The sequence below is a fragment of the Onychostoma macrolepis genome, chromosome 07, assembly GCF_012432095.1.
Source record: "Onychostoma macrolepis isolate SWU-2019 chromosome 07, ASM1243209v1, whole genome shotgun sequence".
Lineage (NCBI taxonomy): Eukaryota > Metazoa > Chordata > Actinopteri > Cypriniformes > Cyprinidae > Onychostoma > Onychostoma macrolepis.
Window position 1 is genome coordinate 43700283 of NC_081161.1, and position 22220 is coordinate 43722502.

At 38.9% G+C, this 22220-nt stretch overlaps 2 protein-coding genes across 10 annotated transcripts in view; both read left to right on the forward strand.

Annotated features, from left to right (window-relative positions):
• The window catches only part of LOC131544786 (Fc receptor-like protein 5), a 273713-nt gene that overhangs the window by 197476 nt on the left and 54017 nt on the right, over nucleotides 1–22220 (forward strand). The window contains exon 20 of one of the 9 annotated variants that reach the window (XM_058783241.1): nucleotides 4454–5008. The exons of the other annotated variants lie outside the window; for them this stretch is intronic. Coding sequence (XP_058639224.1) covers nucleotides 4454–4497 — 44 coding nt within the window. The 3' untranslated portion in view covers nucleotides 4498–5008. Of the gene's footprint in view, nucleotides 1–4453; nucleotides 5009–22220 lie in introns of those variants that run through there. 9 annotated transcript variants of the gene reach the window in all.
• The window catches only part of LOC131543395 (sialoadhesin-like), a 53609-nt gene continuing 50517 nt past the window's right edge, over nucleotides 19129–22220 (forward strand). Inside the window, exon 1 of the mRNA XM_058780689.1 lies at nucleotides 19129–19303. The gene's annotated coding sequence lies outside the window, so the exon portion shown is untranslated. The remainder of the gene's footprint in view (nucleotides 19304–22220) is intronic.

Sequence of the window (22220 nt, forward strand, 5' to 3'; positions counted from 1 at the left end):
ACTGGCTCAATTGAATGGGGGTACCCAACAATTCAGAATGTAACAAGAGAAAAGGATATAGAGGCAAGGCTTTTAGCAGAGTATGTAAAGCCCGGTACACACCAAGCCGACGGTCGGCCGTCGGGCAGTTTTTGTTCGTCGGCCGACTAAGTTTTCTCAGTGTGTTCTGCGGCGTCGGCTGAAGTTGGTCCTCGTCTGCTTTTTTACGGCCGATTCGACATGTTGAATCGGCGTCGGAGCTCGTCGGTCAGCCGGGCCATATGATCGTTCTGATTGGCTGTTCAGCTGGCAAACCACTGCGCGAGAAAGGTGCAGAACCGACGTGCTACTTGGCCATCGGGTGTCGGGCGTTAGCTTGGTGTGTCAAGGCAACTTTGGACCCAGATGCTGCCGATGTGAGCCAACCCTGCATTCTGCTTTCGTCGCCACTAGTTTGTCGGCGTCGGCTTGGTGTGTACCGGGCTTAAAAGTCCCAATCTTGACAAAGTCCAAACGGGCCTTAAAGATATGCAATCCCATTGGCATAATCCAACCCAGAGGAGAAGTCGGTCTCAGCCTTTTCTGTAGCCTTTAAAGCATCATAGCAGAGTCCTCTGTTAGCTTCTCTGCAAACTTTCAAACAATTTAGATTAACCTTTTTTTCCAGGGTACATCAAAATGTGCATTTGAATATCAGTAAAGCACTTAAAGGCCAAAATTCACTTAACTTCCCGCACACCATATGATTCCACGCCTGTTCACCCCTCCATCAGCAAACTCCATCACCATGCCTCCCTTCTCTCTACTCCCCGGAAACCTTTAAACCATTTCTCTCTTTGTTACCCTCTAGAGGACAGGATGAAAATTTCATCCCTGTAACTAAATAACTGTTACACTAGTATTATTTGATGTTTAAATGCCACGAAGAGTATAGTTTTTAGATGGTTTCTGTTAGGTTTGCGATGATAACATAGCATCAGAAAAATCATTCGGTCCCGGATATATTGAGTGTTGATGAGTAACGTTAGGCCTAACTGTTAGGCGCGGTCTCTTTAGGAAAACAATATGTAATTTTTTTTATATAAAAAACTGATGAGCTGTATCCAGTGCACGATAATGTTAGGTAATTACATTTTAATGAGTGAAATTATATTTTATTTGCTAGAACTCATTCGATTCGTCTTTTTCAACGAGTGATTGATATTGAATCAGAGTCGGACTGCGCTGGTGGCGCCATAAACATCTATACGAGTGACTCTGTCTGATTCGATTCACTTAACCATTCAAATGAGTCATTTGTTTGTGAATCAAACTGAGCACGCTGTTGTAGCATTATACCTGCTAAAACAATTCAATATGTGCAATCTGAATTTAATAATAATATTTATGTTGTGGTAACACTGCCGTGTGGGAAGCTCTGGCAGAGAAAAACACTATAGATAGGTAAGAGAGAGCCGTAAAATGTAAGTGTATCAGCTTTTGTTCTTGAATGGAGGCCTAATCTGTCTGCTGCACTTGAGCAAGTTCAGTTTTTAGAGTGAATGAAAACTTTTGAAGCATAGATATGCCGTATGATGTGATTAAAAGCATACTTATTTTACTGTGGTGGGGATTATTATGAGCAAACAAACTTAAAAGTTTAATCTGAACACTATATATATGTAATCTGACGTTTATTTATTTTTTTACAGAAATTCTGAGCTGCTGTGTGAACATTCATCAAACATATAAGGTGCGAATTCTGGGTCTGGTCCTAATGATTGTAAAAAAAACTGTAATGCTTAAGATTTAATAATTACCTTACAATATATATTTATACATATTTCAAGGCTGCAATTTGGAAAAAACTTTCAAGCTAATGCTGCTGAAATGGAGGTCAAGGGGACTATGAAGAGGTGGCTCCAGCAGATCAGAAGTGAGGACTTCAGGAGGCAGACACACTCTGTGAGTTTAAATGTCCCATCTCTTTAACCTTCTATACACATGACACACAATCACATTTCTATAATTCAAATCCCTTAAAGGATTTTTATGCTGCACCAATTAGGGTAAGCAGCAACACTTGGCAACACTTCCTATAATATCTAATGTACTTGTTAATTTGTAAGAAGAATGACATCAATGCTTATATACTGTCTCACCCTTATCCCTAGGTTACAGTAATCAGCTGATCCAGTCGGTATCCAGACCAGATGGTGGACCTGCACCCAGGAGCGACCACAACACATCCCTGACTGTCAGCGGAGACCATGTCAGCTAGATCACAGATCCTCTGTGAAGACCTCATTGATGGCCCCAGCACAGATCCTCAGCAAAGACTACGAGAACCAGACAAGCCCTCTGCACAGACCCTTTTTACCAGCTTCACCTGCTGGCGTGATGTTTCTTCAAGCAGAAGAAGTTGGATGAAATATTCTGAATGATATCAATCCACAATCTGACTTGTGATGCAGGCTGGAATAATCACACCACGTTCATTCGTTTGGCCAGACGAGACTGTTTCCTGACTGAGCCGGGTCTTGTTTGGGTTTGGGTTCCTTGTCACTGTTGCCTTTTGTCTTGCTGGGTTGAAGACACCTAATATTCAGCAATATTATTGACTTGACTGCACTGACACTATTTGATAAGAACTGAACTGAATTATGACACACAATGTTTTATATATGACGACTTTATTTGCAAAAACAGATAAAATCATGTTTTTTGTTATCATGTTTTTATTGTTTTATTGTGTTAGTTAGCTAGTATTTATTAGTTATTCTTTACCTAATCAAAATAACCCGAATGCAGTTTGATTGAGATTAATTGGAATGCACAATGAAAAAACATGATTTTTAAAAATTGTTAAAAACGGTTATCTGTTTCTGAAAATGAACTCTTCATATATATATATACAGTAAATATAATTTACTTGTTACTTCATGGTTTAAAAAGTGTGAATGTTTATACTGTAGTGCATTTGTTCATTGTTCATATATATTTATATTAAAGTATTTGGTAATTTTATAATTAAAGCCTTTTTAATATTTTTAAATGGTTGTATTTGTGTTTCACTGCTGAATTACATTTAGCAGTTTCTGGGCCACATACGGCCCGGGGACCAAGCCGAGTCTCAGCCAGATCTGGCTTAAAGTGTCTGGGCCAGACCTGGGCCACGTCAATAAATAACAGTCATTTTACAGGGGGGCCCGCATCTGGGCCAGAGGGAATTGTTTGAGTCGGTTTTCAGTGTGTGGGCCAGTTTTGGGCCGGGGACCCAGCCAGAACTGGGCCAGAAGCTAAGCAAGGTTGTGGCCCAGAGGTGGGCCAGACAAATTTTGCTATCTGGGAGTCGTTAAATTATTGCACTCACCATATTAGCGCCACCATCGTCTCTCCTCCGCTGCAGTCGCGGCTGCTGTATGAGTAAAATTAACTTACACTCCTCACAAACAACATCGAGAGAAAAAGGAAAAGATGAAAACAATCTCAGTCGATCTCGCTGGTCCGGGGTTCAAGCGCGGTTATGTCCGCTGCAGGCGCGGGAGAAAGCTACGTTAGCTAACGGATGAGAAATGTCCCATCGTTTAAACTTTAGACAAACAACAATTTTCGCCGATCACAAACAGTCGAGGAAAGCGATAAAAGGTAAATGTCGGAAAATAACGTCCATAGAAGTAACTTATCTAAAACAAAGTTTGCAGCTTCTCATCCACAGATCCTTGAATTCACACACAATCAAGATGATAATAATTACGCCGTTAACGGACTCACAGCGCCGGTGTGGGGGCGTGGTTATAGATAAACTAATAATATGAGTTAATAACCTTGATATTTTACATTCATCAAAACAAATATACCTTAGTTGAACTCTTAATGAAAAATATTTATATTTATCAATGTTTTGAACTAAAAAAATGTTACTTGAAAAATAAAACAAATAATGGTAAATTTAATTGAAAGACAAATTATTAATTGGATGAAGTACTGCTTGAAAAAAACAAAAAAAAACAATTCAGAGTACATAGCTCAGGGGACATTATAGATGAGATATTTCAGTGCTTTTGTGTTTACTCACAAATTTTGGTTCCACAAGAAACTTTTTGAAAGCCTTGATGTTGGACTCTGTAATGTTGCTCAATAATGTGCTTGTTTCTCTGTTTTTCTGTCACGTTCAGGTCAGATTTCTGTCTTCAGCATCCTCAGTTTTCTTCTGGCAGCTTGTCCGTATCTGCTGGCGACAGTCGTGCTGCTGTTCAAATGCTGCAGAGCGAGAGGTAACACTTCTGTCTGATCCGTCTCTCCTCTGGGTGTCTTTTCTCAAACCATTCACATTCACTGACAGACAGACCTTTACTCTCTTTATGTTAGAGATCAATATTCACAACAGATGGTGGTGGTTCATAAGCAACAACTGCAGTGGATACAAAACAGAAAGTGTTGACTTGAAGTGTGTGTGTGTGTGTGTGTGTGTGTGTGTGTGTGTGTTTCACAGTTACATCTACTCAAGACCACAGCCAGTACGGTGTAACGGTGTAACAGAGGAAGAAACTTCAACCTGATACTTCATCTATTCTTCAAACACAAGAACAGACACATGTTCACACTTTCACTCATACGGATGATTTAGAGTCTCTGATTCACCTGTGCTGTGTATTAGACTCCGAGAGAAACCAAACCAACACACGGAGAACAGCAAACTCCACACAGAAAGACCTCCGGACTCATCATCATCTACTTCAAATAGAGTTTCTTAATGTGTCAAATTCACTGTAAGACTTTAAAGTTACTCAGAGAACAAACAAAACTGTTAAAAAAAATAAAAATACAGCTGTTCATAACTCCTTCTACATGAATGAAATGAGAAATCTTCAAACTGATGAAATATCAGGACAAAGAGATTTTTACAGTTTTAACTTGATTGTCAATAAAAGCTGAGACAGAGATATCACTAATATCAGATATATTAATATTGTATTGAATGTGAGGAACAGGTTATGACTCTTTATGTGAACAGATCTCTATCAACAAGAACGAAATAAAGTTTACTACGAACAACTAACAACGATTATATTAATAATGTCAAATTACGTCTCAACAACATGTATTTTGTTCATGATACTCTTTTATGTTAAACAATTTTACTGAGACTTCATCTACGTGATAGTTTATATTATTTTATCAAGTAAAAGGAGTTTTAGTATAATTCTTAAAATGATATTTCATTGTGAAATCTTCACTGATTTTAAAATAATTTTTGTTGTTAGTAATATTTCAAGTCAAACATTTGCCAGACTGAAGCAACTTATGTTTATCTGATTATCTGAACATAATTGTGTTTATTTGTTCATTTTTCAATCATCGTATTACATTGCATTACGTTTTGAAACTTTGATCATGAAACTAAGCTATTAAATATCATATTACTAAGAGTTTGGGAGACGCAACTGAGTGACAACTGATATTTATATCAGTTTATAAACACCAGCATCTGCTCCAAATCGTGTATTTGAGCTTCAAATCCTCATTATATCACATTACATGAGCCATAAAGCCTGATGTATTAAATAAGAAACACATATACACACATTCATATACATATACACATACATACATACATACTTTTATGCACTGTCCTATGCTAATTTCAAAAAGGAAAACGGCGATCTGTGATTGGGTATCTCCATGGACCAACCCACAGAATGATTTTCATTGGCCACATTAAAGCCAATCAGAGGCTTTAAAGTGTAAATCCCTCCCATTGCCTCATGCTTGACATCCACCATCCCCCATTCATTTCCTTTTCTCCGTTTAAACATTTGTTCTGTTCTGTTTTATTGTGAATAAAATGTTGGCTCATGTGATTTTAAAGTCTTTTAGTTTCACTTTTATTCAAATAAAAAAATAATAATATATATATATATATATATATATATCTCCCAACATTTCTGGGATTCGGGTTGTAATTCAGTACATAATTATGCTTGAAGAATGACCATGAACACTTGGAGGAGAAAAAAAAAAGTGTTGAATTTAATTAAAAGAAAAAAAACAACAATTTGGATTCTACTATTACAAACAGCGTGAAGTTGCAGAAAAACGAATCAATTTACTACTTGGAAACTTGTTCTTTGTGTGAAAACATGGGTGGCTCTTTTCTTCAGGAATATCTTAACGTTAACCTCCGAATCCGTACAGAGTGCGTCCCTGTCGTTTCAGAGCAAACACAACATCATGGCGGTGACGGTCTTTCTTTTAGTGCTCGGTGTAGGTCACAGCATCACGAATAACGTTCTCCAGAAACACCTTCAACACACCGCGCGTCTCCTCGTAGATCAGCCCAGAAATACGCTTGACGCCGCCGCGGCGAGCAAGACGCCGAATAGCGGGTTTAGTGATTCCCTGGATATTATCCCGAAGAACCTTTCGGTGACGCTTAGCGCCTCCTTTTCCGAGTCCTTTCCTCTTCCAGACATGTTGACAATTATTTTTCTATTCACAAACTAAAGAAATCTGAAAAAAAAAAAAAAGTTTATACTTCGCTAAAGAACCTAGGTGAAACCATGATCATGGGCGGTTCTACTTAACGTAGAGCTGGGAATCGATTCCAAAAATAATCGATTCCTCGATTCCGAGGCGTTGGGAATCGAGAGTCGATTCCAAAGGTTGGAATCGATTCCATCAAGAGGAATCGACTCCTCATTCAGAGCTTTTTTCAGTTCAACAAAGCTTATCTATGGGAGCCTCTCAAACGGAAGACTGCATCCTACGAAGGCTGCACACATTTAAATTCACGAAAATAAACTGAAAGAAAACGAGTCGGTACTGCATCATCATAATTTGAGGATGCAGCCTTCCGTTTGAGAAGCAGCATTCGCCTCATGCTCGATAAAAGCGGTAATTAGAGTTGTGAGATAAAAGATTATTTTACATATATATAAAATATCTATTTCATTTTTATATTTACCCTTCGCCTCATGCTCGCTAAAAGTGATTAGAAGTTTCTTTCGGATAGTTTTAATGAACCAGTTAAAAAATAAAATAAATATATATATATATATATATATATATATATTCAGGGTTATTTTACGGTGGAACTGGCTTATGTTGTCCACAATTTTGAGCGCTGCACGGCAGAATAGATCATGACGTGATTGAGGATCTTATTTCCATCTAAAATTATATTATTTATTTCTATCAGCCAATGATAATTCTAAAAGAAAACGTCACGAGCATAGATCAGTGGCCGAGAGCGCATCTGATTGACATATAAACCACGAGCTCTATCAGTGTTGTTGTTAATGTTCTGGTTATTTTGTTTCAATGTACAGTTTGTTAATTTTATCCAAAGCATAAAGTCAAAGAAAACTTCATCATTCAGCTGAACTGTGCACATTTATTTTAGCCACTTCATGTCTTGTTCAGTTTATGCGATAAATGCATGTCCCTGCTGAGCAGTGAGCTATGACTAATTTCACGGGCAAAGCAGACAAAATTACAATTTAAAAATCAATCATAGCTATAGAAATTTATTGTCATTTTTTTTTTTTTACAAATAAAGCTTCATATTATGAGAAGGATACTTTCTACGACCTTTATATCCCGCAGTCATGGCGAGATTAGGTTCCTTCGATCTAAAAAACAACAAGAATCGAAAAAGAATCGAAAACAACAGAGGAATCGATTCTCGGAATCGACTCCCATCGATTCCAGAACCAGGAATCGGAATCGAAATCGATTCTAAAAATTTCGGAATCTTACAGCCCTAATTTAACGTCACTTGTTACGTCTAATCCGAGTCGAGTTTGGAGAGACCAAGCGGCAACCTCCCGCTCTCTCTCGTGAAGCCAACACGGAAGTGACTAAAACTGCAATTCATCGACTGGCCGCTGGAGGCTGGTTGCAAAAGGGAGTCAATCACATTGACTCTCCATGTTAAAATGCCCAACTTTACAGCAGAAAAAAACATGTTTACAGCCTGGTGCAAAAAAATGATTTTGATCTATATAGCTAATTTTGCCCTTCATGACAACTGTGAGGGGGGTGCATTTTTTTATAAGTCATACTTTTAAATTATATTAAGCCTTAAAGTTCTGCATAATTAAGGGCGTGGCCACTTGAGTGACAGGTGGACTGCTGCTCTGCTCCAGAGTACTTTGTACAGACACATTATGATCTAACAGAGAAATAGAATAACCAAATAATGCAATTTCTGGATCAGGTGTAAAAACACAACCATACATATCCGAGAACCATTTAAATATGTCACACCAGAAATCGTATAGTTTTGGACATGTCCAAAAGAGATGGGTCAGAGAGCCTTCTGCAGATTTAAACCTGTCACAAATAGGAGAGATAGTAGGAAAAATTCTGTGCAATTTAGATTTTGAATAGTGCAGTCTATGCATCACCTTAAACTGAATTAACTGATGCCTAGAACTAATAGAGCAAGATCGAATCCTACTGAGGCTCTCCTCCCATACATCAGCCTCAATCTGCATAAACCCTTTTTTATAGATTTTAATGACACGTTTCCACGGTTTTTAGCATGGTAAATCTACCAAAAAGGTTATATTTGAAATTTTCATACAACATAAAGCTTGGGCTATATTAACTTTGCAAAATGAAAATAAAATAATATAAAGCTAATAGTCAACTTGTTGCTATATGCTGAATTAGTTGTAGTTCACCACTATATGCTTACCCAACCATATTTATATACAACCTCAAAAATGTGAGAAGTGTCCATTAAATAATTGTAAAAAATAATAAGTGTTCCTGTGGCTCAGTGGTAGAGCATTGTGTTAGTAGCGCAAAAGGCCATGGGTTCAATTCCCAGGGAACACACATACTGATAAAAAAATAACAATAATGTATAACCTGAATGCACTGTAAGTTGCTTTTAAAGCGTCTGCTAAATGCATAAATGTAAATTGTAAATGTACATGACTGTAAGTCCCAAATTGGTTTAAAGGACCTTTGGATGAATAAATTATTTGTTCATATAAATAAGCAAGAGTTGCTGTATAAACTTTTTAATATATTTTGTATTACTATGTCAAATTTTAGGGGTTGATGGTAATATATTCTTTCATTGTAAGAGGGTTCTGCACTTTACCCTACTTATATTTATAAAAAAATAAATAAAAAAATAAATAAATGACAACTTGCATCTGGTCTGTTGATAGACAGATAGACCTTTTCACAGCTGACTTCCGGAAAAGGGGAAGTAACCAATGGCGTTAGAGATAACAATTAAAACAGCAAGCCCCGCCCCACGACTGACAAAAATAGAAGTGTTCGCGCGAGCGGGTGAGAGAGAAGATCGAGCACGAGGATGTGGGGGATGATCACGCGCGCGGGAGGGCTTGTATTGCGGCGCAGAGGACAAGTGACGCGCGCGCGAGTGTTTGAAATTAGCTCGCGTTCTGCCGTTTCCTCGTGTGTAGATCTGTTTTCCTCTCGCGGAAGTGATTTACCGCGCGCGCCAGCATAAGTGGTGCGCTCGGTTATTAATGGCATAGATTTGACGCCATACAGTCTATAATTTAAAAATCAGAGTATAATTAATTTTCCACATTAATTTCAGACTTGTCTAGTACAAATATGTTTTGTTTCATAATTACAATGTACTATATATATTTTTTTCTTTATTTACCCGCAAAATTGGGTAAAGTTTAAGATTAGATTAGATTCAACTTTATTGTCATTACACAAGTACAGGTACAGGGCAACGAAATGCAGTTTAGGTCTAACCAGAAGTGCAATAGCAGCAAGTGCAGTATATACAATGGTTGAATAAGTGCAGGACAAGGATATGTACTGAATATATGTATAAATATATATAGAAAGATGGTTATTAATATAAACAGAATTTACAGGTGAATATGTATAGTGAATAAATATACAGCATTTACAGGTGATATGTACTATCAATATAATATATATACAGATGACTATTACTATAAACAAGGTGTAAAAGTGCAGTGGAAGTGATTGCATATTACAATTAGACATACGGTGCAAAATGTTAATGTAAACATTGATAATGTAAACAGTCGGCAGTGCAAATGAGCATAGTCCAATTTAGGTATGGTAGTGCAAGATACAAAAGTAAACAGTTGTTACTGTAATAAAAATTTACATTCAGTAGTGCAAATAAGGCAGATGTGAGGTAGGAGAGAAGAGTTAATAATATATGAGGAAGTGGATCAACGGGGGTTAGAGTTCAGTAAAGAGACAGCTCTGGGGAAGAAACTGTTCTTTAATCTGCTGGTCCTGGTCCGGAGGCACCTGAAACGCCTGCCGGAGGGCAGGAGAGAAAACAGTCTGTGGGCTGGGTGAGAGGAGTCCTTAAGGATGCTGCGAGCTCGATGCAGACAGCGTTTCCTCTGGATGTGTTCGATGGCAGGTAGTGGAGTCCTGTGATGCGCTGGGCAGTTTTCACCACCCGCTGCAGTGCCTTGCGCTCCGCAACAGAGCAGCTCCCATACCATACTGTGACACAGTTGGTCAGGATGCTTTCTATTGCGCAGCGATAGAAGTTCACCAGGATAGCTGAGGAGAGCTGATTCTTCCTCAGTGTCCTCAGAAAGAAGAGGCGCTGGTGAGCCTTCTTGACCAGGCTGGAGGTGTTGGTTTTCCACAACATGTCCGCCGAGATGTGGATCCCCAGGAACTTGAAACTGGAGACACGCTCAACAGCCATTCCATTGATGTGGATGGTGTCGTGTGTGCCTCTTGACTCCTTCCTGAAGTCCACGATGAGCTCCTTCGTTTTGGTGGTGTTGAGGAGCAGGTTATTTTCAGTGCACCATGTGGCCAGGTGCTGGATCTCCTCCCTATAGGCAGTCTCATCGTTGTTACTGATGAGGCCAATCACCGTGGTGTCGTCTGCAAACTTGACGATGGAATTAGATCCATACACAGGCTTGCAGTCGGAGGTGAAGAGGGAGTAGAGAAACGGGCTTAGCACACAGCCCTGTGGTACACCAGTGTTAAGTGTGATGGATGTGGAGCAGGTGAATCCTGATCGAACATTCTGGGGTCTGTTGGTCAGGAAGTCCAAAATCCAGTTACACATTGAGGTATTGATGCCCAGGTATTGATGCCCATGTCTGTTACAACTAACCTGTGATAAGTTTGTGCCCCACACTCTCCTTGCTGTCTGTGTCATTATTGTTAAAGAACAAAGGAAAAAAAAACACTTAAATCTTGACTGAATATCTGATAAAACCATTTTTATTCTTCCTCAAAAATTTTGCATTGCAAAAAGCAACACTGACTGTTTAATACAATGCTGCATGATAATTTAATGCTACAATTTAATGCTGCATGATAGGCCTAACCATGGTATAGCGTAATTGCATGTCATTCAATAAATCATTTAATGCACACCTAATTTAAGAAATGGAAACCTTTTTTTTATTAGGTAATTTAATTATTTAGTTTTAGCTATCAGTCAGTTTCTTTCAAAATTAAGCTAACCAATCATTTAAAGGGTTAGTTCGCCCATTTAAGACATGAAGTTGTATGCAATCCTTACCAGCACTATAGTGCATACACACTGACCCACCCTTTAGTCACCTCCCTGGTCAGAGTTCTGGCCGCTGGAAGTTTTTCAAGATAGTACTCCCGGTTAGTTTCCGGGGCCTCAAAACTGTGCGTTTTTACGTGAAAAAATTATTTGCGTTTCAAAGCTTGATTAATTTACATCACAAAAAACACGCCTGACAAAATTCATACCTCAGTTTTAATCGGCACTATTTTCTTTCCATTTCTATCAATCCGCGCTGCTGTCAACGTCAACAGTGCACACGTTCAGATCAGCTGTTTCATAGTGTTTACACAATCGAATGATAACGACATAAAAAGTAGAAAATGAACAATGGTGCGAACTTGTAAATTCCCAGGCTGTGACCACAAGAATGTGCCGGGATCACCGTTCAGATTCCATCGTTTTCCAGTTTCGGATATAGCTACGAGACAGCTTTGGCTGGTTGCCATCGGCTACTCTGCGGGAGCTAAAATATCGAGAATCAAGGATTTCCGTGTGTGCAGTGCTCACTTCAGCGAAGATGATTACATCCCCAACCAAGGAGGAAAAAGAAAAAAAATGATTTTAAAGAGTTTTGCTGTACCAGTACCACGGGTAAGCTCTATTTACTAACTTTATGATCCAATGTCTAAACTGTACGGTAAACAAGCTGATGTTTAGACTCCAGTGGAAATCACGTATACTCCGGTTCATAAAGGTATCCCTTTGGCGTTGTGCTAAAATTACTTTCATCATCATCTGTTCCGTCTGACATTGTGCTAAAATTGGTTTCGTCATCAGAAGTTTCGTAGTCAGACATGTTGTCAGCGAGTCGCGCTATCAACAGCTGATCTGAACGTGCGCACTGTTGACGTTGACAGCAGCGCGGATTGATAGAAATGGAAAGAAAATAGTGCCGATTAAAACTGAGGTATGAATTTTGTCAGGCGTGTTTTTTGTGATGTAAATTATTCAATCTTTGAAACGCAAATACTTTTTTCACGTAAAAACGCACAGTTTTGAGGCCCCGGAAACTAACCCGGGAGTACTATCTTGAAAAACTTCCAGCGGCCAGAACTCTGACCAGGGAGGTGACTAAAGGGTGGGTCAGTGTGTATGCACTATAGTGCTGGTAAGGATTGCATACAACTTCATGTCTTAAATGGGCGAACTAACCCTTTAACATATACAATAAAACACACTGAAGCTTTTCAAGCCTATTGCTTTTAATATATTTAATATAGGCTTTAATATTTAATATACGCTACGTTCTGGACAGAACTTTTAGATTTTTCAAAATAGCCTACTGAAATATTTTTTCAGTGATGCTTCACTTAGCAGCATATTATGTCATGGAGTTAAAGGGGTCTTCAGATGCAAAATTCACTTTACAAGTTATTTGAACATAAATGTGTGTTGGAAGTATGTGTACACATCCATAATGATAAACATCCATCCAGGGTTTTTTTTTTTTTTTTTTTTTTTAAATCCCATTTTTTAAAATCCTGTCTGAGTGACGTAGCTCTGTACGCCCTGAGTGAGCCGAGAGCTGTCTGCCTCCGGTTCAGGGGAAGACAAGATGTCTCAGATTAAGTGATTGAAGTGTTTAGTTGTTGGATGTAATCAGTACCGCCGCCCCCTATACGCAGAGTACGCAGTTTGCTTAGGGCACCAACTCCCAGGGGGGCACCATCCCAGTTGCTCAAAAAAAAAAAAAAAGTGACGCGCACCATTGCTGCACCCTTGACCGCTCACACCTCATGTTTGCGGCTGAATGCAAATGATCATAACTGAACTATGCCCGTGAAAAGACATCAGCAATCCGGTGCCAAGAGAAGGAAAAAAAGTTGAAAACGAAGCCCGTGCGTCACTTTCAGGTAGGCTACATTCAAAATCCTTTGAAACTTTTTTGGGTGTTGAGGTCAATAATGTGTTTTAATGTCGGTAATAATTTCATCACCACCAACGCATCTAATATTCTCTCAGCGTTTCCATGTTCCCTTACAAAAGTTAGCCATGGTTTTAACAGGAATAAAAAAATTAAATTATATTAAAAAACCATGGTTCTTGTAGCCATGGGAACCGCAAATTAACCATGATTTTGTTACTTCAAATAATAATATACAAAGAAGTATTAAGATAATATTTTTGTGGTTATAAATACAAACTAAGCCAACAACAGCCTTTAAAATGACTTAAAATGCATTATATAAAAACAATAAGGCAACCCTGCTGAAAAAATTCTAATACCATCACAAATGAATCACAAATACCATTACAAACATTGCAAACCATCAACTTGTAACAATTAAAAAACATTCTGTAGTGTGTTTAGGGACATATTCCATTAGGATTTAGAAGGTGACCAATTACCATAACCAGTAAAACCATTACAAATTTTGTGATGGTGCCCGTTGTTGTTGTTTTTGTTTGTTTGTTTTTTATCAACATTACATGTTATTACAAATGCCTGCAAAGGGAGCCAAAGGCCTGGTAATTGCTGCTGTTACACTTACAGGACGATCAAGTCCTTGTCTAATAGGCTATCGACCCAACATTTGATTCAAATATCCGCTTAATCTCTAATTTTTGTCCACCTTTTTGCTATAGATCAGTGGTTCCCAACCACACTCCTGGAGGCCCCCCAACACTGCACATTTTGCATCTCTTCTTTGTCTGACTCGCCCATTTCAGGTCTTGGAGTCTCTACTAATGAGCTGATGATCTGAATCAGGTGTTTGATTAAGGAGACATGAGGTGTGCTCGACTTCATGCGGCGCCGCACAGACCTATCGGCGAGAATAGCCGCTTGCAGTCGGGGGCGGAATTGAAAGCGGAGACGTGAAGTCGGACTCTTCCTGCTCCCGGTAATGATGCTCTCGCGGTGTTTGGATACTCTGATCACTGATGAAGTGAATAACATGCAATATTTGTCAAATGCACGGACGTTTCAGAAATGTTTTCATGAGCAACAGGGCCATCTGTTCAAGAATAAAGTTCAACATAAACATGTACTATTTAAATACCAATAAGCCTTTATCAGTGTTTTTTTATTATTAAATGTGACTCATTATAACATTGTGACTATAACATTACATACTATAACATTGTTAACAAAAGTAAAAAAAGCTTTTACTGTTCTAAAAACAGATTTGTGGGCAGTATTTTTTTTTATTATTATGCAAAAAATATACAAAGGTTTGTACAAGCATATACAACTCACAACAAGTACAAAAACAAATAAACATTCATAAGAATATGTAAAATTACAACAATTTAAAGTAACAAAAAGCTTCATTTTGTTCTTAATTTTATCTAATGTAGTACCATTTGTTTAATCTCTTTTTATAAAATGTTCAAAGTTTGGCTTAGCTTCCATTTTTTCACATGATTGTGATATTTTCCTAGTAAAATAATATTTGTGAGCTGTATTGGAATTGAAGATGTTAGAAACACAGGTCATTGTTGTCATGTGGTGAATTTGGCCAATCGTGAAACAGATGTGTCGTCATCTGGAGAAACTGCGCGAGCTGAGTGAGTCGGCTGCTCTCGAAACGCTCTCGCGGTACTTTGATGCCACACGTGACAGTGACGTGGCGTCGGCGCAGGTTCAAGTCGGACAAATTTTCTAACCGGCATGCACTTCTTCAAGTCAGCCGCCGATCGGTTTTCATGGCGCCGCATGAAGTCGAACACACCTATGGAAAACTTTTGGGGTAATTTTTGAAAAACTTTTGAAGTTTTGGGGGGCCTCCTGGATCATGGTTGAGAACCACTGCTATAGATGGCATATAGATTAATTGTAATTGTAAATAATACAATTTAATTACTATTTATTTATTTACTTTTATATTTTATTAAAGTTCTATTTTGACCCCTATAGTAGGTATTTTTGTTTACTTCCATAATATTTGAGGAGGGGCACAACAATACAATACTGTTCCTGTGGCTCAGTGGTAGAGCATTGCGTTAGCAGCGCAAAAGGTCGTGGGTTCAATTCCCAGGAAACACACGTACTGATAAATGTAAAATGTATAGTCTGAATGCACTGTAAGTCGCTTTGGATAAAAGCGTCTGCTAAATGTAAATGTAACAATCCTGCTTAGGGCATTTGGCCAGCAGCGGCCCTGAGGAAATACATAAACTTCTCGCAAAATGCGCTGTAGACACAGTGCCCCTCACAGACCACGAGAGCAGTTTCTACAGTAGTTATTTTCTGGTACCAAAGAAAGACTTGGACCTGAGGCCGCTGAATCGCATGCTTTGAAGCGCTCGTTCAAAATGATTACGCTGAGACAAATCCTCTCACATATCAGACCGAGAGATTGATTTATCTCCGTGGATTTAAAGGATGCTTATTTCCACATTCAGGCAGCCCCTCGACACAGGCGTTTCCTGAGATTTGCATTCGAGGGGATAGCGTACCAATTCTCGGTCCTGCCCTTCGGTTTATGTCTGGCCCCTCGTACGTTTACGAAATGCGTGAACTCTGCTCTCTCTCCTTTGAAGCAGAGCGGAATGCGCATCCTGAACTATCTCGACGACTGGCTAGTGTTAGCCCAATCAGAGAGCGCGCTGCTCAGCGACAAGTTCAGACTCCTCACTCATGTTCAGAGTTTAGGACTGACTGTGAATATGCAACAACTGATCAGCTCTCTCGCAGTCTTCAAGTAAGGGCACTCTCAACCCGCTGAAATGCCTACATATGCGTCCGCTTCAGCTCTGGCTAAAGAGCCGGGTGCCACAGAGCGCATGGCGCATAGGCACCTTGCACATCAAAGTACACCTAGCGCTCGAGTGCTTTCTCCCGGACATTCTCCACCGTCACATTCTCATCAGGTCGGACAGCATGACAGTGGTGGCGTTTATAATTCACCAAGGCGGTGTGAACTCGCCACCACTGCTGCGGCTGGCGAGAGACCTCCTTCTGTGGGCAGATCGACACCTCCTCTCCATCCGGGCAGTACATGTGCCTGGACGCCTGAATTATTGCGCGGATTTACTGTCGAGGGGCGGGGTAATCCGGGGGGAGTGGAGATTACACCCTCTGACAGTCAAAATGATTTGGAGTGTATTCGGCGGGGCGGAGATGGATCTCTTCGCATCAGCGGAGAACACTCACTGCCCGCTGTTTTATTCTCTGACACACTCTCCACTGGGAGCGGATTTAACCACAGCATGAGAACCGTGTAGACTCAATCTGCTCCGCGTCTGTGTGCTTGCATGAGCTGCTCGTGCTTGTGTTTTCTCCTCTCATCTCTGGAGCATAACTAAAGCAGTAAAATTGTTTGGCGGAGTAAAAACACCGTACACATTGAGTAGAGATACCGAACTTTATTTACTGCCCAAAACATTTGACAGGTGAACATTTTCCCAACGTCAGTTCAAATCCTCGACGTGCACGCGGGAATGGACAAGGTTGGGTCTATATTTCATATGATTTTTGTCTAATACTCATTGTAGATGACTGGTATTTTCCTCCACGTGTTGAATAAGCACTTTGACAATGGCTTTCATGAAAGAAACATCATTGAGAGACTTGTGGAGGGTTTCATTAAAAAGTTGTTTTGGTCAGTTTAAAGCACACCATACACCAGTCTGGTCTTCATCTCAGGTCACTGCTGCTTCTCGTGTGTTTCACTGCTTTATGGCTGCAGGATGAAGTTCAAACGTCATGAATTGATTTGTGCAGTGGGATTATGAACTGGAGTTTGTAGACCCTTCTGCTTGTTTGACTTGCTTTGCTATTTTCTGCACGTCAATTATTCTGAAGTTCTGCTGTTTGCATGCAAAAGGTTTATACTCCGATCAAAATTACATTTAAAAAAAATATATTGTCACCAACAAGATATGATTGTATTTCATTTGTAACTTTTTTTTTCTTTTCACTTTTCCCCCACTTTCTCTTTGATAACACTATATAAGCTTTCATATCTATATGTGGCAGCTTGGTCTAGAGGTACACTAAAGATTAAAGAAAAGTTACCGACTACGCCACCCCGGGGGCCTATCTCCGGGGAAATGCCCTTTAACCAAGAGCAAAGCTCAGAGGTTCGTTATATCAGAGTCAGGTATCAGACATGGGTTGAGTATAAAACAATAGAAAACTTTATTGTTCTCAGTAATAGAAAAATATTTTATTTAACACAACACACCAATAAATCAAAACAAATCTACGCACAAAATGACACACATACGCTCACTTCAGAATGGGGCGCTGGCTATCCTTGACAGAATTGATACAGCAATCATGCGTGCACCCTCACTGCACACTCACGCCACACCTCACTGTGAGCACAGCACTCAGGCAAAAGAACCCACCACCACAACCGGAAAGAGACGCTAATCCTCTGTAACTGGCTGCCCCAATTCTGAAGAGAGAGAAAAAAAAAAATAACAAAACACACACAGTAAGCCAAGTATATCAAACACATAAACGGAACAACAGGCAATCTAAAACCATTTTAAAAGTTCGCCACAGCAATTTGGTTCATCGAATCGAGGCGCCGCGTCCGGTCACCCGACAATGCTGGAGTGGACAGGAATGGGCAAAAACAACCATCAATAAATCACAAAAAGAAACACATTCTATAGGCTGCCTTTAGACCACCAACACATAAGAGATAAACAAACAAAAATAAACTTGAAAAGATCACTCACAAAAATATATATGGGTAATATACCCGACTTAAATCAAATAAGAAAAACAAACACACAACAATCCAATCGAATAAGAAAAAAATATAAACACCCAACAACAATCAATTCACAGAAAAATCATATGTTTACAGGAAACAAGCTGCAGAAAATAATGGTTAACTGAGTTAATGAGTTAATAATGCTCGTCTGGCGGTTCAACGGAACAGACAAACTCGTAGTCCCGTCCCTAAACACTGAAAGCAGAATAGTCACTGGGACAAGTCCAATGATGGCGAAACCGGAAGCAAAACAATGCAGACAGCAAAAGGAACATCCGCTTTAGATGAACCCAGAGCCCACTGTAACGTCCCCTGCACGTTGGCCCGCACCTTAAATATAAAATATAATGCAAGATATAAATTTGGCCAGCCCAGCTACTAACAATCATATGTTTTCGTCACTGTTAAACATACCTGTAGTGCGATTCACACGGCACCAGAGCTGTAATGTATTAAACACGCACCAAATTGACGGCATCCGCTCAACGGCATCCCACAAAGTTCCCCTGTCCAACCGTACAAACAGTCATGCGTCCCGCCGGAAAGCACGGTGTCTCGCTCAAATGACGCAGAGAGAACGCACACCCATAGCGACACCCTTATATACCGAAGGAACGCAATTAAAGGGGCACTCCCCCTGCATATCAGGCGCGCAGATGGCACTAGGGACGGGGGGGACATGACCCCCCCAAATTCATAGTGACCCGATCCGTCCCCCGCCCTCACTATCCCTACGAAAGGCGACAAAAATCGGTAAAACAGAGGATTAACCAGTGTTTGAGTGACGCCGGGGCGCGAATCTTTTTTTCCCAGGATGGTAGGGGAAGGTCCCGCCTTTTTTCGCCTCTGATTGGCTAGAAGGGTCTCCTTCTATTGGGTAGGTTTAGGGGTCGCGTTAGTGTAGCCAATCGGAGAGAGCCCTTCTAGCCAATCAGAGGCGACAAAGGCGGGACCTCGTGCCTGTATGAGCGGTAACCATAGTGATCATATACAATTTATGACTGAGCTGAGTCGGTGATTTTCTGAACTGAAAAAAATCGACTGCAAATGCCACATAAAGGCAATGAAGAGACAAAAAACAATCACCTCGTTTTTTCAAAAAACAAACAATGTAAGTATCCTATGCCTGTTGACTTTCCCGCAGATTAGATTTGTTAAAGGGAATAACTAGTCTGACAATAATGGCAAGAAGGCTTTTGCACTTAGCAAACACAGCAAAAACTATTTATCATCAGGAAATAATGTTTTATCTTATCATTTAACCCATTTAACCCATTGTACTGTATAAATTGACTGAGGTATGTTCACTGTCATGTAAGCCACTATAAAAATAATTATAATTATAATAAAAGGCCTACATAAACTTTTGACATCTTCTTATAGCAGGAAATCATGTTTTTTTTATTGTACGGAGCAACGGAGGATATAGATTCTTAAATTATGGACTATGAAAAACATTTCTTAATATGTCATACATCATTTGAAAGATAATTCTAACCTATAAATTGCAAAGTTTGTTACAAACTTGTAACACATAAATTAATTTGTTTTAGTTATTCTTGGACATTTGAAATAGTCATTTTAGCCATTAATTCTCAGGAATATGTTGCATTTCACATTGTTGTGAAATTCTATAGAGGTATAGAGGGTTAACTGAAATTATAAGATTTAAAATGTTGTCCTCCTGTTATTTTATTTTATTATTGTTTTTTGCACATAGGTTCTTTGTTGTTTTGTTCATAATGATAGACTTTGTATGCTGAGATAAGCAAATGTTTAAATAAAACATACTTTGCTGAAGACATGAAGTTTTGGTGGGTGATTGGCATACTAGTCAAATAACAGTCTGATCATGAATTGCTAGTGGTGATCAGGTAGGCCTTTGTTTACCTTTGTTCATTGTTGTTTATCCATGATTTCAAATAAGAATCCCCCAATGACTTTTTAGTGCAAATCATTAGTCCAAATTAAGCAAAGTAACTACTTGAGCACTAGTTAAAGCCCAAATTACGCAAAATAACGAATTGAGTTTAAATAATTTGCTGACAGCTTGGTCCCCCCCAGTTAAAAAATCCTATCTGCACCCCTGCTGCATATTACATAACCCGGCAGAAATAAACCGTACTACATATACATTTTTTTTTTTTTTGTTATCAACATTTTTATTTATTTTTTATACATAACATCCAAAAAAATAAATAAATAAATAAATAAAAATAAAAAAATAAATAAAAATAGAAAACAACAACAGACACAAACTCAATATCTCAAAGTCCAATCAAAGGGAGGGAAAGAGGGAAAGGCAAGAAAAACACAAAAGTCACTCCTTTATACAGTCACGTATATCAAAAAGAAAGCACTGCCAAGCATCGATGGTAGAAGGCTTGGCCCCATTGATTCGTGCTGTTGTACATTCACAAGCCACTATGTGCAGGAGACTACGGATCCAATATGTTTTTCCACACATGTGCGGTGTAAACCAGTTTTGTATTATTGTCTTCTTCGCAGCTGTAAAACCAGCAAACATCATTCTCTTTTGCATTGAGGTTATACAGAGATCAGAATCATCATTAAGAAGACACAAACTTGGATTAACAGACCAATCCATTTGCAATAAGGATGATAAAACCAGGTTTACATGTGTCCATAGACTGATGACGACAGGACATTCCCAAAACATATGCAGAAAAGTACCTGATGATGTAGTATTACATATATGGCAGTTGAGATTCGGTTGTAGTTTCATTTTAAATCTTTTGTAAGGAGTTATGTATGCTCTATGAATGACTTTGAAGTGAATAAGACGATGAGCCAGATTTTTAGATGTTAAACTGAGATTAGACCACACTCTCTCCCAGTCGACAGATAAATTAAGGTCAGATAATTCCCTATTCCAAATAGTTTGAATAGAAAGAGGTTTTGTAACGCAATCAATAATCTTATTATATATTAAAGAAACAGACGGCCGACCAACAGATGGTGCAATCCAATCTTGCATAGGATGAGAGGAGATGGAGATGCCCAAGGAACTCCATACGCTTTGAGAGCAGAACGTAACTGAAGAAAGACAAAATATGCGGATGCTGGTAGACAAAATTTGGTTCTTAATGTCTGAAATGAACTTAGGCCCTGGTTATCATATATATCACCGCATGTGTTTACACCTAAAGAGGACCAAGAGGGTTGGACAAATGGACGATTTCCGCATACAAAATTAAAATTGTGCCATAAAGGTGTACTATTACAAAATTTGAAGGTTCCTCCTATCCGACGTTCCACCGTTTTCCAGATTTTAATAGAGTTGGCCACAACCGGACCAAATTTATACTTATCCCTTTTTCCTGTGCCAGTAAATAACATATCTTGGAGTCTATTTGGTTTAACCTTGTCAGCTTCAATCACTCTCCAAGAAACTGTAGATTGAGGATCAACCCAATTATGAAGAGCCTTAAGCTGGAACGACCAATAATACAGTTCAAAATTTGGTACAGCCAGTCCTCCTGCGCTATCAGGATGTTGTAATGTGGTAAGTTTAATTCTGGGGCATTTATCATTCCAGATAAATTTAGAAATTATGGAGTTAATCTCCTTAAAATAACCTGGAGGGGAGAAAGTGGTAGCATAGAGAAAAAAAATTAAATCGAGGTAACAAATTCATCTTAACAGTGGAAATTCTTCCTTGAAGAGAGACTTTAAGATTCTTCCATCTTTGAATGTCATTTTGACTTTAACTAAGATATTATTAAAATTGTCTCTGGCAATCTTATGAATGTTTTTATATATGGTAATGCCCAAATAGATGAAAGATTCCTTAATAGGGATAAATGAGGGAATAGAAGAATTGACTTTAACATTGTTAATTGGCATTAAAGCAGATTTGCTCCAATTTATTTTATATCCTGATAAGCTACTAAAATTATCAAATTCCTTAATTACACTAGAGACTGAAACATCAAAGTGGTCTAAATATAGAATAATATCATCAGCGTATAACGAAATACTATGATTATGATCATGAATCTTAATCG